This window comes from Chiloscyllium plagiosum, chromosome 36 (assembly GCF_004010195.1).
Source record: "Chiloscyllium plagiosum isolate BGI_BamShark_2017 chromosome 36, ASM401019v2, whole genome shotgun sequence".
In the NCBI taxonomy this organism is placed as follows: domain Eukaryota; kingdom Metazoa; phylum Chordata; class Chondrichthyes; order Orectolobiformes; family Hemiscylliidae; genus Chiloscyllium; species Chiloscyllium plagiosum.
This window is the reverse complement of record NC_057745.1, coordinates 15,368,066-15,382,628: the sequence shown is the minus strand read 5'-3', so window position 1 is coordinate 15,382,628 and position 14,563 is coordinate 15,368,066. Positions and strand designations below refer to the sequence as shown.

Genomic DNA, 14,563 nt, shown 5'->3' with positions numbered 1-14,563 from the left:
CCGGAACTTCATTGATTTGGACCCCATTTACCAACTTCTGAGAAAAAGAACTGGAAATGATATCACCCACCTTAACAGACCAAGATACACAAATAGAAAGCGGGATAGAACACCAGTGCTTCACCAGAGGCTCACTGATGATGTCACCTAATATGGTGATGAAACGTCTGAGAACACAGCTACCGGCTTAGCGAGCAAACGTCCAACTTGAATATGTCTAAATTATTTATTGAAAAGATATGAATGAAACTTAATAACACTACTGTCTCAGGGTTTTCATTCATTGATTCATACAGCATGTTAGTATCATTACTCATTTAGCATTTAGAATAAACCTGTTCTTAACATGGTCTAATGATCTGGGTATCTTATTTACATTTTTGGGGTATTTTACAGCATTGGTTGTTCTCAACATGTGAACATTGCAATTTGAATCTATGTAAGGCACAAGCGATTGTCCCTGATTTCCACACGGTTTTCTTTCCAAATTGACCCGATGAATACAGGGTTCTACACTGAAAAATATTCCTCCTCCTCAGCTACTCAATACTTCAATTGTTTGCAGGAGCAAAGAATGTCTATTGGTTTAAATCCACAACGTTGTGATGTGTGTGTTATTGATTGTACTGGGAAAACTGAGGTAAGTCTGAGTTAGGACATTGTGAATTCCAGTGCATCTCAGGGGAGTACTGAACGAGTGTTGCACTGTTGGGGAAGCCATCATTTCATTGAGATGTGGTGCCACCTGCCTCGTGAGTGAAGGTCAAGAGACCTCTGGCCACTTTTCAAAGAAGAGCAGCCATTACTCGTTCCCTGCCCCCCCCCCTCCCCCCCACTGCAAAGATTTAACCTCCGTTGTCAGGGTGATAGCTGCAGGAAGATTTTGGATAACAGTGGGCCCTTTGTTGTGTTCCAGCTATGCTCAGTTCCTCCGCAGGACCAGAGCAGCAATCATCATCCAGAAATACCAGCGAATGTATGCAGCTCAGCAAAAGTTCCTGCGGATCCGATCAGCGACCATTATTATCCAGTCATTTGTGCGAGGCTTTCATGGAAGGCGACAATACAAGGCGGTAAGTGACTGCTTTAGTAATTCCATTCATCCATATTTTTTTTTTAGAATAGATTCCCTACAGTATGGAAACAGGCCCTTTGGCCCAACCAGTCCTTACCGACCCTCCGAAGAATAACTCACCCAGACCCATTTCCCTCTGACTAATGCACCTAACACTATGGATAATTTAGCATGGCCAATTCACCTGACCTGCACATCTCTGGACTGTGGGAGGAAACCGGAGCACCCGGAGGAAACCCACACAGACACGGGGAGAATGTGCAAACTCCACACAAACTGTCACCCCAGGCTGGCATCGAACCTGGGACCCTGGTGCCGTGAGGTAGCAGTGCTATGCTTTGGAGGCTTAGAGCATGTCCAGAAAGAACAGCCAAGAGTTGAGTGTATACACCTTCACTAATGATGTGGCAATATAATTACTCCCTCGCAATAGCATGCATAAATATTACACAGAAACCACATTAATATTCTATTCGTTGTTATACACTCAAGTGTTAAAATAAGGTTGACAGTATTGATACATTTTCCAGACATGGCATTGTCATTTGGTAACAAGCGAAGTAAATCTCTCTCCTGTGTGCCCCACTGTTACACTTCAGCCTGAACCTCAAATACAGGCACAAAGTACAATGTTGCCAGTTTATCATTTCTCCCATCAGCCATCCCCCATGATTATTCGTGGCCTGTGAGTAAGGATGCCAGTTTGTACGGTGTGTCCATGTTGATGTTATAGAGCATCTTTACTGAAGAGCCCAGCAATCGGACATGGGTGCTAACGGCCACTGTGTAAACCCTGCGAAGTCTCTTACTGATCTTGCTATTATTGCTTTGTGTATTGGATCAAGTAGTGAGCATGGTGAAGACTGAGATCTACAAAGAGAAATGAACCCTTGTGAATGCTTGGGGTGCAAAACTAAGAGGGCATGTGTGATAAGCGACAGTAGAGTTTCCAAATTAACGTTGAACTGTATATGCTTTCCAGTTAATGTGGGACACAATTTTATCTCAATTGCTTCCAATTATGATTTAGTGAGCAGTGTTATAGAAGCAACAATTGTAACGATGAATTCTTTCTGAAATTGTGCATTTATCATTCAGATATTTGTGATCTCAGCCTGGCTCAATTGGTAGCATGCTCACCTCTCAGGTTAGAGGTTGTAGGTTCAATCTACAATTCAGCATCTGAGCAACAGCCTAATACATCAAAGCACTGATAAGGTTGAGCTGCCCTGTTAAAGACAATGTCTTTTTTTAATAATCCAAAGCAAAACAACATGGCACTGTTCACAAATACAATGTCCCCTCTGTATTGCAACTGGTATCATCTTCACATGGCCATGACTGACGAGAGGTGAACTGCTCGTTTGTCATACAGTGCGCTGTGAATAAATTGGCTGCTGCAATTGTTGTTGCAACTGCATCTCGAAAGTAATTCCTTGGACTCAAAGACCAATCTGTGGAGGGAATCCAGAAACGCAACTTTCAAGATAGTTTATTCATTCAAGGATCAGATCCAATGCCAGTACCTTGTCTTAAAGGCAGGCAATATAAAGCTTTTTCTAATACCGTTTAAATCTTTAAACGTTTATTTGTTGTTTGAAAATGCAAATAGATCCTCCGGGAACAGAAAGCTACCATCCTTCAGAAGCACGTACGTGGCTGGATGGCGAAACTCAAATACAGGAGGATCCAGCACGCCATCGTCTACCTACAGTGTTGCTACCGCCGCATGATGGCAAAGCGGGAGCTTAAGAAACTGAAGATTGAAGCAAGATCAGTAGAGCACTACAAGACCCTCAACATTGGCATGGAGAACAAGATTGTGCAGCTACAGTGCAAAGTCAACAACCAGGTAACCCTCGTAATTTATCCACTCCTTTAGAGGTTTCCTCTGGTGGACCAATGGACATTACTGTCATCAGTTGTATACTTCCTCATTCTGATTCTTCAACTCCATGCACTGTAGTGTCAGTCTGTAGCTGAACATGGAGCGTTTCCCACTGTATTGTACAATCTGTACTGTAGGTTGCTAGATCCCTTCTGCACCAGAAAACAGTTCTGTGCACATGCACACATTTCCCTGTTTCGTTTCCTCTGCTGGAATCTTATTCCATGCCATTGTTCCTTATACAGTCCTACCTAAGTACAAGTTATTGTTGCTGAGTTAACCCAACCTTATCGAACACTGGCTGCTGGAGAGTTACTACAAACATTGCTAGCACTGACCTCTGCTGGAAGTATCTGGATTCCGGGTGAGGATGGACTGAGTCTTAATTGTGACATTGTTCACTTTTTGAGTGTCAATGTTAAAGCTCGTTGATTTTAAAAAAAAAAGGCCATGAGAGCAGGGGTACAGAAAGAGTGCTTGCAGTTGGTGGGAGCGTAATCTACTGATGGAATTGATATTTCTAGAAGATGAGAGAAGAAAATTGGAGAGTTGAGGGAGTGTAAGATAGTGGATATATATTTTAGCAGGCAGAATATTGCCCCACTTTTATTGCTATAACCCACCAACAAATCACCCACTCCTCCAATGATGCAATTACCAAATTAACAAATCACCTACCCTATCAATGATTCAATTAACAAATTACAAGAACTGCCCACTAGAGGCAGTGTGACAGCGATAAAAAGAGAACAAAAAAGTTGGGAAGCAAGAGGAGGAGCTAAATCCAAGTAATGTTCGAGGAGGTAATGTATCGCACATCCTGTGGTGCCCACCTCTTTCTCTAAATTCCTTGAGGATATTGGTGGACACCATCTGCTCCCCCTCCAAAGATATCCAGGCATAAAGGTAGCCACGAGAAAGGGGCATGTGATCAGGGCACCACCATCCCCTCCATGCTGCCTGCCCTGTTGATGGCAACTTTAGCCATGCCTGAGTCCAGGCCTACAAGAGCACCAATTGCCCACAGATCAGGGGCATGGGGTTGAAGTGCAACCAAAAGCACAACCGAAGAGTCCTGTAAAAGTAAAACCGAGGCTACAGTCACCCACAACAAACAAATACACAGTCCACGGTCAGCACAGCCAACTAAACAGTAAGGCTGGGAGTCCATGAAGCTTTAACATTCTGTTGGGCAGGACTGAAGAGTGCAACACCACCACCAGTCCCCCAACCCGCGTGCGCACACACACACACGCACACACACGCACACACACGTGCGCACACGCACGCACGCACACGCACACACCTGCACTACCGACTCCCGATGCCAGCTCTTCATTCTACTGGATTGTTGGTGCTTGTTTGGGAGATGAATACAAGGGTATTTCTTATATTGCTTCAGTGGATGTGAGCATTGATGACGGGGCAGCATTAATTGCTCATTGCTAATTGCACTCAACTGAGTGGCTTGTTGGGCCATTTCAGAGGGCAGCTGAGGGACAGCCACATCGCTATGGGTCTGGAGGCACGGATTGACAAGACCAGGTGAGGATGATAGATTTCATTCCCTGAAGTACATTAGAGCCAGAGGGGCTTTTGTACCATTGTAATTTATTCATTGTTAATAATGAGATGGGCATTTTTAATAATCACCTTTTAGGCTCTCTCACTTCCTATGGGATTTGAACTCATGTCTTACAGCTTTGGGCCTCTGAATCAATGTGCCACCCCCACCCCCACCTTCGTACCGCCACCCCGAACCCAATGATTTGTGAAGATGGGAACGTGGAACCCTAACAGTGCAGAAAGAGGCCATTTGGTCCATCAAGTCTGCACTGACCCTCCAAGGAGTATCCCACCCATACCCAGACCCCCAGCTTATCCCTGCATTTATATAGTCAATTATTCTAACCTGCATATCTTTGGACTGTGGGAGGAACACCCAGAGGAAACTCTCACAGACATGGGGAGAATGTGCAAAACTTCACACAGTCACCTGAGGTTGATATTGAACTGGGGTCCCTGGCATTGTGAGGCAGCAGTGCTAACCACTGTGCACTGTGCTTCCGCCTAACATAAACAGACTGCCATGGTAAATTATCTACATAACGTACATATGTTCTATTTTAAACAGTGTCCTATTGGTATTTTTCTGGCACACACAAATAGTCCAATTTGTTGAAAGCATCAATAAGCCAATTCCACAGTTTAGCTCGATTCAGAACTATGCTTCTACTCTCCAATTAATCAGATAGTGACCTTTTGGATTCGCATTGCTGTCTCACTGGGCTACTGACTCCACTAACCCTCCCTCCCTCTGTCTCAATGTAGACAAAAGAGATTAAATCGCTGCTGGAGAAGTTGAGCAATTTGGAGGTCATTTATACCAACGCTACGGAGAAGTTGCGGACAGAGGTCGATCGGCTGCGTGTAAACGAAGAAAATGCCAAAGTGTCCTCCAACAAGATAACCAGCCTGTTGGAGGAGATCGCAATTCTACGGAAGGAACTCAAGGAAACGCAGGCTCAGAAAAAACACCTTGAGGAAGGAGCAATGAAATATAAAGAGGAAACAGAACTGGTAAGAATGTCCTCTATCTCCAGTTCTTCAAGTTGTATAGGAGCTTTAAACCATCCTTTTAGAAAAAAAATCAATTTCAAATTAAATCTTGAAAGGGAATTTTTAAATTCATTATCTAAACACTGGCATCTGTAGATGACCTAATTTGTCCAGACATTAGTTTTGAATGCCACTGCTGAATCGGTCCCGGTTTTTCCTAGTGTGAGATTAAACTATCTACGTGGCAGTCCAGGACAATGACGAAAGTTGGGATTGCAGGATTGACTGGGGAATATGAAGGTAGTCATGTGGCACAGTATTAACGGTGAAGAAAGGCAAAACAATTAAGATTGTCCTTTCATAACCTTCCTCACAGATGGTGTCTCAGCTTAAGGAGCAGAACAGTTTACTGAAGAAAGAGAAAGAGGATCTGAATCTTCAAATTCAGGAACAGGCCAAAGAGATAACAGGTGACACTTGCATCTCTCTGTGAGGGTGACATGCAGCCTGATCAGGCCGAGGAGCTTAAAGCTCCCAGGATCTTCATAGATTTATTGAGACTCTTACCTTGTGGGGAGCATCAGTGAAAAATTGTAAATGAATCATATGAGAGCATTGTGCTTTAGGAATTATTGTAATTTAAAATAAAAATTGAGGACAGCATCATAAGCTTTATTTTATGACCTATGCAGCAAGATTTTCATCTTGGGAATGTCACTGCCACCTCTGACCTTGCGATTGACTGCCCCCATCATTGCTGAAGGTAGTTTGGCCCAGGATTGTGCCCAAAGTCCCAGGGTTTTTGACAACTGGCCTCCCAACAATGACAACAAACTTTGTGTCAGAGATTCGCCAGCTGCTGAGAGTATTCCCCTGGCTGCTGACTTTATCCCACAGTTTTTCACCATATCCTACAGATGTTGGGATGCGGATAGTTAGTCTCACTCTATTCATTTGAAAAAGAAAATTCACTAACTGCCAAAAAAAAGTGCGTAAATCCTTTTCAATAATGGAACAATTTTCAAACATTACTTTCTAGTGCCTGGTACATAATGTTGTTGGTCACAACACCTTGATGAGTCTGTATTTAAAAAGGCATCAGTTCATTAAGTAAAAGCAAAATACTGGGGATGCTGGAAATCTCGGTTTGTTTCATTAGTTTAAAAGCAATTTCAGTATAACTAAGAAGTGATGTGTTCCTGGGCTGTTGCCAGTTGTTTTCTTGAACTGGCTGCTTAGTGGTGTGTAAAGGTCCTTCAGCAATCAGCCTTTCACCTCTCTCAGAGCAGTGACATTTTGTGAAGGTACAACCAAAATGTGGAGCTAACTATGTGTTGTTTGCAGCCCATTATTTGGTATCTTCAAGCACCCTGCATTAAAGCACTGTCCCACGCAATAGCTCCCTGGGTGTCATGCTTTCTATCCCTCTTAACAGTATAACATGGGGGCCCTGACAATATCAAACATGAAGTGTTGGATCCTTGAGTTTATCAATCATATCAATGTCACTGTATTGGAAGTAAGGTCTCTTCATCTTCTGGTTTAGTAATACTGACCTTGGATCAAATTGCAGAGTCAATGGAGAAGAGAATGGAGGAAGAGACCAAACAGCTTCAGATTGACCTCAATGATGAGAGGTCCAGGTACCAGTCTCTTCTTAATGAGTTCTGCCGATTAGAGGAACGTTACGATAACTTGAAAGAAGAAATATCTTTGGTTGTAAGTATCGTGAATATATCTTCACTCCACAAAGCCAAATTTACATATGAGTATGACAATCAGAGCTTCACTCCCGACACGCTGTTCCTCAGCCTTACAGTGTGACTCCTCCTTGAACAACCAGCCCCTTTGACAATGCCCCACGTTACAAACTGCTCTGGTTCCCATCTTTTGTATTCACATTTGTTCCTACAACCTCCTGAAGTGAGTAACCACATCACCATCAGTGTTTATCTCAGGTATCAAGCTCTTGTCCACAGCTTCACATACTCCCTTGATGCTTTTAACCCTGTTTTGTTTCTCTCTTCTTCCCAAACTATTTCCTGCTCCCCTTCTGTGAGATCTCCACCTGTCTGTCACTGCACCACAGAGCCCCTTCTATATAGCCAAGTCAGTATTTTTAATCAACTTGTTCAGAGAGATTATTACACAACTTCTGAGCAGGTGGGATTTGAACCCAGGCCTCCTAGCTCAGAGGTATGGACATTACCACTGCAGCAAAAGATCCTTTCTGTGTGGCCAAGTATCCACTCAGTTAATGGCCTGCATCTCCATATTGTTAACCACAATTGATTAATACTCCATCCACAATCCACAAAATAATTGGTTTATTATTCGCCTGTCGACACATTACATGCGTAAGTAACCAATACTTAATACTTTATTCCCTCTTCACCAATTAGCAATGTATATCATTCTTCATTAGTATTAGATAAGATCACTTCTAAAAAAAATTATGAAATGAATTGCATTGTACACAGTGTTAGCATGTGTAATTGTAACTTGCATAAAAATGACTTATATGGGTTGTACAAATAGCTTACATTTTATTATAATTCTTTTATTTCATTGGATCTACAATATTATTTTGCATGGTTTGTAACAAAGCTCGAAAAGAATGGAATGGGTGTGATCAGATCTGCCTCTGGTTAGATTGAAGTAAGTTAACGCCGGATGTGCCCATCCATTTACAGAATGTGTTGAAGCCTGGTCACAGAAGGACAGATTCCACGCACAGTAGTAATGAGTCTGAGTACACCTACAACTCCCTGCTTTCCTCTGAGCCGGGGGAAGCTGAGGATGGGACACGAAGACCAGAGGTTGGTGCCAAACCTTCCTCAACTGTTTATCCAGCGACACATAGCCCTATGTCCATCACAAATCAATACAAAGTAAATTTAAGACTGGGCAGTTCAAAGAAGTAGAATTCTATAACACTGTGTAACAGGTCTGCTGGCATCGGTGGGCAGGGAAAGGAGTTAATATTCCAGGCTCTTAATCTTTTATGAGAATTGGGAAAAGTTAGAAAGGTGATGGAGAGAGACAGGACAGTGGGAGGAAAAGTACAAAAGGGAAGTAGGTGGAAAAGTGGAGAGATTAAATGACAGAGAAGGTGGAATGGTGCAAGACCAGAGGAAGTGTTAATGCAAGTATGTAAGAGACAAAGCATCTGTCTAAAGGAGGTGTGAATGGCAGCATTGTGAACAACTTCTGTAAAAAGTAAAAGAGAAAGTTGACATACTTTTTTGAAGTTTCCATCACATATAGACAGAGTAGTCAAAAAGGTGTTTAGCATGCTTGCCTTCATTGATCAATCCTTTGAGGATAGGTGTTGGGACGTCATGTTGAGGTTGTACAGGACATTGGTGAGGCTTCTTCTGGAATACTGTATCCAGTTCTGGTTGCCCAGTTATCGGAAGGATATTATTAAACTAGAGAAAGCCCAGAAGAGATTCATCAGGATGTTGCCACGTATGGAAGGTTTGAGTTACAAAGAAAGGCTGGGACTTTTTTCCCCGGGAGTGAAGGAGGTTGAGAGGTTTATTTTATAAGAGTTTATAAAATATAGAGGGTATACTTAGAGTTAATGGTAGTTGTCTTTTCCTGCGGATGGGGGATTTCAAAACTAGGCGACACATTTTTTAAGGTGAGGGGAGAGATTTAAAAAAGACTTGGGGGCAAATGTTTTGCACCAAGGATGGTTCACGTGTTGAATGAACTTCCTGAGGAAGTGGCGGCTGGAGGTACAATTACGGTGTTTCAAAGATATTTGAATAAGTTCATGAGTAGGGAAGGTTTGGAGGGATATGGGCCAGGAGCAGGCAGGTGGGACTAGTTTAGTTTGGGATTGTGGTCAGCATGGACTGTTTGGATTAAAGGGTCTGTTTTTCTGTTGTATGACTCGATGTGCAAAGAGAAAGTAAACCAAGTGGAGTGGGGTGAGGCAAGGTTAAATTCTAAAATATTTGAACTCAGTCCATTATTTATCATCATTGACATTCTTCCATCTCAGTCACAACATAGAAATCAGGAAGTCCACTGGGACACAATAGCTTCCTATTGGGCACTTTGCCAAATAAATGTGGAAAATGGGAGCAGGGATAGACCATTTAGCCCTTTGAGCCTGCTCTGCCATTCAGCAGGATCACAGCTGATCTGGTATCAGAGTAGACAGTATGGTGCTGGAAAAGCACAGCAGGTCAGGCAGCATCTGAGGAACAGGAGAGTCGACGTTTTGGGCACATGCCGAAACGTCAATTCTCCTGCTTCTCAGATGCTGCCTTACGGGCTGTGCTTTTCCAGCACCACACTCCTGATTCTGATCTTCAGCATCTGCAGTCCTCACTTTCTCCTAGCTGGTCTGATATCCCTCACCTCCACTTTCTTTCCCTTTCCTCATAACACCTGATTCCCCGATTTGATTAAGAATCTATCTATCTCCGCCTTAAATATACACAGGTCTCGCTGTTAACAAGTTCCAACCCTCTGACGGAAGATTTTCCTCTTCATCTCTGTCTTAAATGGAGCCCTTTATTCTGAGGCTATTGCCTGTGGTACTAGACTGTCCAGTGAGGGGAGACATCCTCTCTGTATTTATCATATCAAGCCCCTTAAGAATCCTATCTCTTTCAGCGAGATCATCCAACTCAGTCCCCTGTTCCCACTTTCTTCCCATACTCTTTGATCCTCTTAGCCTTAAGAACTATATCTATCTCAGGAGTAACTTATTAACGGCTAAAGGGACCACTCCATAATAAGCAGCTTCGGGGCAATTGGGGCAATTGAGAGTTGTTGGTTTTGGTGTTGGCACCCGCTATTCAATGTAAAACACTGGAAAGCCTTCTGTAAAGGGTGTGCAATTTCCTTTATGGAATTGGAGAAAGTCATTAACGAAATGCTTACTCACGAATATAGTGTAATTCAGAATCATTACTGCACAAAAAATGACCATCCAGCCCATCAAGTTATCTGCAGAGCAATCCAGTCAGTTCCATTTCATTGTAGTCTCCTCAAGGGCCCATGCAATTTCTTTTTGAAGTCAACTCTAGGGTTTGAATTTCGTCAGCTATTGAGCAACAGGTCAACAGCAAAATGTTCTGCACAAAGTTACATGAACTTATAATTCCAAATTAACCAGTAGAAACGCTAGTGTTATCTTTAACTTAAAGCCTTAGAATATTTGCATTAATTTGATCAGTTCTAGATGACAGATTGTACAGTGGCTCCAGATAATCCACTTATCGGATTGATTTTAATTCTCCCTGACTGTTTAAACAGGAAGTAAATCTGAAGACTTGAAGTTTCAAATCCTCTCTGTATTCCTGTTCATTCACTGTTGGTAACCCTGAGTAAATTTAAGATAACTTTCATCAGTGTTGTTCCAGAGAGGGTTAAGCAGGCAGTTTGATTCCTGTATTAATATTTGTTCTGTTTGAAATAGGAGTTTCCAGAACAGAGAGGTGCTCTGGATATGTCCCTGTTCCTGAAACTTCAGAAGCGTGTGACTGAGCTGGAACAGGAGAAGCAAGCCTTACAGGAAGAACTCGATCGGAAAGAGGAACAAGCATTACGAAGCAAAGCAAAGGTGATGCCCAGCGCTAAGCTGACCATTCAAGAAGTTCCGGCTGGGATCTTTCTCGGTGACTGGTCCGTAAAATCTAAACAATGACGAATCCAAATCAACGCAAGGAGGCCATTCACTCCATTATCCAAGTGCTGGCTCTTTGAAAGGGCATTGAAGTGTTATTCTAAATCCCACTCTTTTGGATGAATTTAGGGCTTTTCACTTGGGATATCCAACACAGAAGTAGGCCATTTGTCCCAGTCACAGACATATTTATTTGGAATAATATAGAACTGCACATGGTCAATTTGCTTCAAGTTTAATTAATGTCCCTCACTGTAGTTCTAGCCCTTGGTTCGTTGTAGTATTCTCTACTTTGGTCGTTCTGCGACATTTTTATTTAATAGGTGCAAATGCATCCCCTTTTCACAGGAAAACTGATTTGACTTTCATGCCCCTTATTATTATATGGAACATCTCCTATATAGGAACAAAAACTGGCCATTTTTTGCCTTGAATCCCTTTGTTCCCATCGGTCAGCTAAATGATGGGCCCACCTTGGTTTCACGTGCCCGCTGTCCTCTGTATCCTTTGATATCCCGACCCAATTAAAATCCATCAGCCACAATCTTGAAAAAGGTCAATTGTCAGAGGGTCATGGGCCACCAAGGGGGGAGAATTCTAGCTTTTCCTTTAGCCGATGTGTGGCAGAGTGCTTCCTGATTCAGGGGTGCCCATAACTGAGCGCAGCTCTCCAAGTGGGTTCTGAAAGAGAATATGGCACAGTTGAGCTGACATCTCCTCTCACTGTTGCCCTTTGGTTGAAGCTCCCATAAGCCTCATTCGTTGAGGTGAGAATTCAGATTGTAGTTGCAGCCTTATGATATTAGGTGTCATTGCCATCCAGTCAAATGGCAGAGAGTGGGATCCAAGCAAGGTATGTTCTGGAGACTTTGACCATTGTAGAGTTAATAGATGTCCCTTTAGATCCAATTGAACGTGAATTTGAGGGAGGGGTTTAGTTTCTGGAACACTGCAAATGGACTTCCATAGTCTATCTTTGACCTGTGCCCTTGCAATATTTCAGCATTGAATCTTGGAAGGGTAATGAGATTGAAGAAATCTAGATCTCATTTGTGAAGTTTTACCTCAGACAGCTAATGCGTCTTGTTTGTTCTGTGTCCAGGAAGCGGAAGATCAGCAAGTTAAAGCTAGGGGAGCTGAGCTGGAGTATGAATCCCTCAAGGTAAAGGTGCCATATGCTGCTCGATCTGTTCCTGCAGGTTCCTGTTCTTCCCTGGGCGGGGGTCTGTTGTATGATGGTGAGGGAGGGGGACACTGCCTGAAGAATTTGCCGGAAAAACTGCAACAGTACCAGTGACTCATCAATAAATGGTTCCTGTTGAAGCTCCTGGCATGAGTACCAATGGACAGAAACCCTTGAGATATTTTTAACAAATCTGATAGGAAGAAATAGAAGCAGGAGTTGCCCATTGAGCCCCTCTAGTCTGTCCCAACAAAGTGATGTCCCATCCACATTCTCAATTCCTGAACTCCCTTGAGGTGTTTGGATGTTCAAAGTATCAATCAACAGAGAGATTCAGCTAAAATCCAGGTATTTAGGCAGAGATTTCACATGAAGCCTCAGTACATTACTCCCCTTGCCTATCTCTGCAACATGGAATTTAGTCAGGCCATTTTTACAACCTTTAGAAGAAGAGTCCTTATACAGCATCGCAGTTGGCATGATATCACTCCAGAGCCAAAGCCCTCACCATATGAGTGATCCCAGTGGGAATTGTATAAGTTATATTAAATCAGTGATTTCCATCTGCAGGGATGCATTTGGAATCACTTGTCAGTAATGTTTGTGTTTTACAGCACCTAAGGGGATGCCAGAAGTTACTGTCACTTTCACCATTGTAATGACAGTAAATGTTGGAAGTTTCAATGTTGTTACAACCCTGAGATTGGAGCCTATATTCAGTTTGTCTGCAACGTGACCCAGCAGAGCGGAAACTCAGTGGTGTGAAAAAGATACACAATTACTTACTGCCTGTGCCTGTGATTGGTTACTCAATCTGCTTGATGTCACTGAATGCCAGTGATCCCCTGTAATTGGCACCAAAATAAAATTAACACTGCCATGGAGATTGCTGATCTTTGTAGGTAAATTTATTTGCGATCAGTGGCAGGTGACAAAATCCAGGCCTTGGAATTTCTGCTTAAGTAACAGTGAGTGCAGCTTAGTGTAAATCATGGTATTTTTTCTGATCTCTTAACCATTGTGAAATAGAGACATAAATTAGAAGCCTTTCATTTTGCACTCTTCAGGACTGAAACACAAGAAGACTAACTTTAGAAAGGGAATGACAATTTATATTGTTTTTCTTAATAATGAAATTTTCTCAAGTACAGTCGTTTGATTTAGATGTTTCGCAAGATTCATTCCAATTAGAGCAATGATCTTCCACATAAAGTGAAAGTGTCTTTGCGAACTTCCAAGCATTCTCTACATACAGACTTGTTCACTTGTCAACACACCCACCACACTACCACAATAAACCCACACAATGGAGGCAAATAAGCTTGGAAGAACTGTTTCCCCGTCTGCATTAAGAGTATTAAGTCTCTGTATTCAGGAAATGGTATTACTCAACTTGTCTGAGTTCAGTTTTATGATGAACTTTGCCTTTTTACTAGTTAATCCATGTTTTATTCCACAGAGGCAAGAACTAGAGTCTGAGAATAAGAAGCTAAAGAATGAACTCAATGAACTGCACAGAGCCCTGAACGAGAAGGCTTCCCCACATGTGACAGCCCCTGGTTCTCCTGCTTACAAAGTTCTACTTGACCAGTTGACTGCATCAAGTGAAGAGCTGGAGGTTCGTAAAGAGGAAGTTCTCATTCTGCGGTCCCAGTTGGTCAGTCAAAAGGAAGCAATGGCACATAAGGTAAGACTTATGTACCCCACCAAAATCAAAAAGGCCCACCAATACTTAATGATATGCATATATACTTCAATTGTTTATTTTAAGTCATTATGGAAAGAAAAATGTGCTATAGCAATGCAGTTACATTCCTTAGTCAATGCTTGGTTCGTATTACTGTTCTAGTAATGCCGTAAAGTTACTAACAAACTGTTTTGTATTCTTCCTCTCAATTCCACATGCAAACCTAGGAAAGTAAGGTAAATGCCTTTCTGTTATCTGACCAATTTGGAAAACTATTAAGGTTTTTGAAAATGTTCAGTGTTGGGACCTGTCTGTGTAAGTGCTCTACACAGAAACACATTTTGATGGCTAAATGTGTTTACTTACTCACAGGTTTTAGACACAAGTGCCAGGTCTTTACATCATAAAGGTACATTACAACCAGTGCTGAAAAATGTGTTGCTGGAAAAGCGCAGCTGGGAAGGCAGCATCCAAGGAGCAGGAGAATCGACGTTTCGGGCATAAGCCCTTCTTCAGGAATGAGG

At 42.4% G+C, this 14,563-nt stretch overlaps 1 protein-coding gene across 1 annotated transcript in view; it reads left to right on the top strand.

Annotated features, from left to right (window-relative positions):
- The window catches only part of myo5aa (myosin VAa), a 178,391-nt gene that overhangs the window by 122,766 nt on the left and 41,062 nt on the right, over positions 1–14,563 (top strand). The window contains exons 15-24 of the mRNA XM_043677062.1: positions 792–1,073; positions 2,688–2,927; positions 5,295–5,543; positions 5,899–5,992; positions 7,096–7,241; positions 8,216–8,341; positions 10,963–11,106; positions 12,272–12,331; positions 13,812–14,039; positions 14,267–14,275. Coding sequence (XP_043532997.1) covers positions 792–1,073; positions 2,688–2,927; positions 5,295–5,543; positions 5,899–5,992; positions 7,096–7,241; positions 8,216–8,341; positions 10,963–11,106; positions 12,272–12,331; positions 13,812–14,039; positions 14,267–14,275 — 1,578 coding nt within the window. The remainder of the gene's footprint in view (positions 1–791; positions 1,074–2,687; positions 2,928–5,294; positions 5,544–5,898; positions 5,993–7,095; positions 7,242–8,215; positions 8,342–10,962; positions 11,107–12,271; positions 12,332–13,811; positions 14,040–14,266; positions 14,276–14,563) is intronic.